The 2874-nt window shown below is 40.6% G+C and overlaps 1 protein-coding gene across 4 annotated transcripts in view; it reads right to left on the bottom strand.

Annotated features, from left to right (window-relative positions):
* The window catches only part of daw1 (dynein assembly factor with WDR repeat domains 1), a 20944-nt gene extending 18302 nt beyond the window's left edge, over nucleotides 1–2642 (bottom strand). The window contains exons 1-3 of one of the 4 annotated variants that reach the window (XM_051065493.1): nucleotides 2520–2642; nucleotides 2233–2305; nucleotides 1567–1711 (exon numbers count right to left, since the gene is read on the bottom strand). In XM_051065493.1, the coding sequence (XP_050921450.1) occupies nucleotides 1567–1711; nucleotides 2233–2305; nucleotides 2520–2559 (258 nt within the window). In that variant the 5' untranslated portion in view covers nucleotides 2560–2642. The remainder of the gene's footprint in view (nucleotides 1–1566; nucleotides 1712–2232; nucleotides 2306–2519) is intronic. The other 3 variants (XM_051065495.1, XM_051065492.1, XM_051065494.1) reach the window with 3 other exon arrangements.
* Nucleotides 2643–2874: the final 232 nt, after the last annotated feature.

The following is a 2874-nucleotide window of genomic DNA, read 5'->3' as shown; positions in this document are numbered from 1 at the left end:
ATCAGTGTATTATAATGAATGGATGTGATCCATGATACCAGAAGAAAAAAGAGCAAGAGAGGCATTGGGATATAGTAAGCAAAAAAAAAAAAAGAAAGATAACTCACAGTCAGACTGGCTACCTCCTCCCCAGTCTCCACATCCCACAGCTTGGCAGTGGCGTCCATGCTGCCTGTGGCCACCAGTGTACTCTGGGGGTTGAATGCCAGGCACACCTACACAACACAAAACTCTTTTACAGTTACTAGCATTGGATTCTGCTATACAGCCAAACAGGATTTGGCAGAGACTTATTTCTTATCAAAGCAGTTAGCACCAAACACCAAAGTAAAACCATTTCACTTTGCAGTTTAAATATTCTGTTGGTCTTGGGCTCTACTAAAGGTACTTGGTCCTGCAGTGCATAAATTATGACTGTGTTAGTAGCCAATAGCATTTTAAGTAATAACTGCCTCACAAATAAACAGTATTTTAATTATTTTCGGATAAAACAGACTGTTATACATACTATCTCTGCCATGTGTCCTCGAAAGGTGTGAATACATTTGCCCGTCTCAGCATACCACAATTTGCAGTCTTATCAAAAGAGCCAGTAGCAATCTTGTCTCTAAGTTTAATAAAGAGGAGAAAAGCAGTCAATTCTAAGATGAAATGTTCTTTAGAATGTATAAATGCTTCATCAGAGTGTTAAATGGAGCAAAGTAGTTTTCAGATACTATGAAAGTTATGCCAAAACTACTTATTACCCATAGGGGTTGTTGAATGCAATTGCATACACCACGTTTCTGTGACCTTCTAGGGTGTGCAGCTCTGTGCCTGAGGCCGTGTCCCACACTCGGCATGTCCTGTCATAGCTCCCAGTTATAAACCTGGCAGGATGAAAGACAGGCGTAAATAGCAATACAACAAACAAAAATTCACTGCTTTTCCTGAACTCCAAAGTGCCAGACACTTTGTGAGGTGCAGATAAACCTACCTTGACCCTGATTTGTCAAATGCAACATTTGTCAATGGCAGTATGTGTGCCTTAAGCTCCCTGCAAAAAAAAGAGCAGAGAAAGATTAGTAAATATAAGGCAAGGCAATATAGTTATTGACTTCATTCATCTTTAAGATCACCCCTGCATTATCCATACATATATTCTGTATAATGGGATTACTTGTCTTTTCAATTTGTAGACTTAGTAACCTAAACCACTGCTGCTCTCTAGTGCCCCTTTGGAGAAGTGATGGCTAATTTTAAAGAGCAATTATCAAAGGAACTAATTCACTGCTGTAATTAGCTGATGTTGCCAAAAAATGTCATCATTCAAAATATTTCCAGCCACCTGTGTGGAATAGAGTAAAACAGATTAACATCCAAACACATTTGTTTTAGTCCCTAAGTGATGTAAAATATAAATGTACCAAAACGTTTGTACAAAGACAAATGAGTTTTTACAACTGTTTCACAAAACTATACTGAAGATTTTACATACTGCACTTGAGCCATAAATAGCAACAAACTGTCCGTAACAATCCAAGCTTTTTTTAATCTTGAGGACAGGTAGTGAGTTCAGTGTCTGACCTTGAAGAAACAGAACCTGTGGTGGCCCTGCTGGCCCTGTTTCTGCTGAAGTCGAAGGATCAGCTGTTTGACCTGATCAGCCCGGGACTCAGTGATTAGAGGCTCTGATCGCCTGATCTCTGCCACCAGCTCATCTATGTTTGTTCTGTGTGGTGTGAGAATGAAAGTTTAACACATTGACAAAACTTTTAAGTTGAACAACCAGAAAAAGACTGAAAAGCTTTTTAAAAAGATACTTTCATTGTCACTAGTCCAGTGGATTAAGGGGTTTGAGAACTTCTCCAAAGAGTTGGCAGTTGTGTGTTCAGTTGTTCAGGATGAATTCTTGTACAGTCATTTGTTTACAGTGTTAAGAGGACCGGGGAGCTGACACAGCTCTAAGGGACACCAGTATTAACTTGCCTGAACTCTGAGAGGGCCGTAACGTGCTGAATATGATGGCTTAAAAATGTAAATTTGAAATAAAGGGATTTACATTCATCTGTTTCAATTCACGTGAGACTACTCCCTCCGGCCACGGCTGTCGCCGGCGTGGAGGCAATAAAAGTAGTATTTATGAGGGGGTGAAAAGCAGCAACACTCCTACAAACAGCTATTATTAAATCATAAAGTTAGACCTCAGAGTTAGCCACAGTGCTATCATCGTATAAGATACAACTCACGCACTCTGGAGTCAGATCCAAAAGGTCAATTGATCTGGTCCTCAAACATCCTCCTTTCTCATATTCGAGGGTTATACCTGATAGCAGAAAAACGAGGAGAAAATGCCACTCGTGTCGGCTGATTTGGATAGAACAGCGGTAAACAATGCTAATAAGTCCGGTTACCAACAGCAGCTAATGTAAAGCTATAGCAAGCTGTTGAAAGCTGACAACATTCCTGTTTAGCAGCAGAATATTCCCTTTAAAAGTACCAACGTTACAAATGGGACAAAGTAACTTCTAGTGTATTACCTGGAGGATAATATCGGACAAGGAAGCGCTTGAGTTTCATTTTGCCGAGCCTTCACATCACCTGTCAACAAAGAGTTGCCACGGCGACAGACTCGCTATACATGCCCGGGGGTGTATTCCCCACGCATGCGCAGTAAACAAACCAGCGCTCGAATGAGTTTGTGGTTAAACCACTATGTAAAACAAGGAATGATGTAAGTTAATACCAGGACCGGATTAGGCAAACATATATGAGGGGGGCAGTCAAAAATGTGAAGGGAGCAACGTAGGTATACATCATGCTACAGCAGCAATTTTCTGGGTGAGTATTTTGCACACATTTTGTGGAGGTCATCTTTGCCTATGACAGTGTTTT

The sequence above is a fragment of the Lates calcarifer genome, linkage group LG21, assembly GCF_001640805.2.
Source record: "Lates calcarifer isolate ASB-BC8 linkage group LG21, TLL_Latcal_v3, whole genome shotgun sequence".
Classification (NCBI taxonomy): Eukaryota; Metazoa; Chordata; class Actinopteri; family Centropomidae; genus Lates; species Lates calcarifer.
The sequence above is the reverse complement of the archived record's forward strand: the minus strand, read 5'-3'. Positions and strand labels throughout refer to the sequence as shown.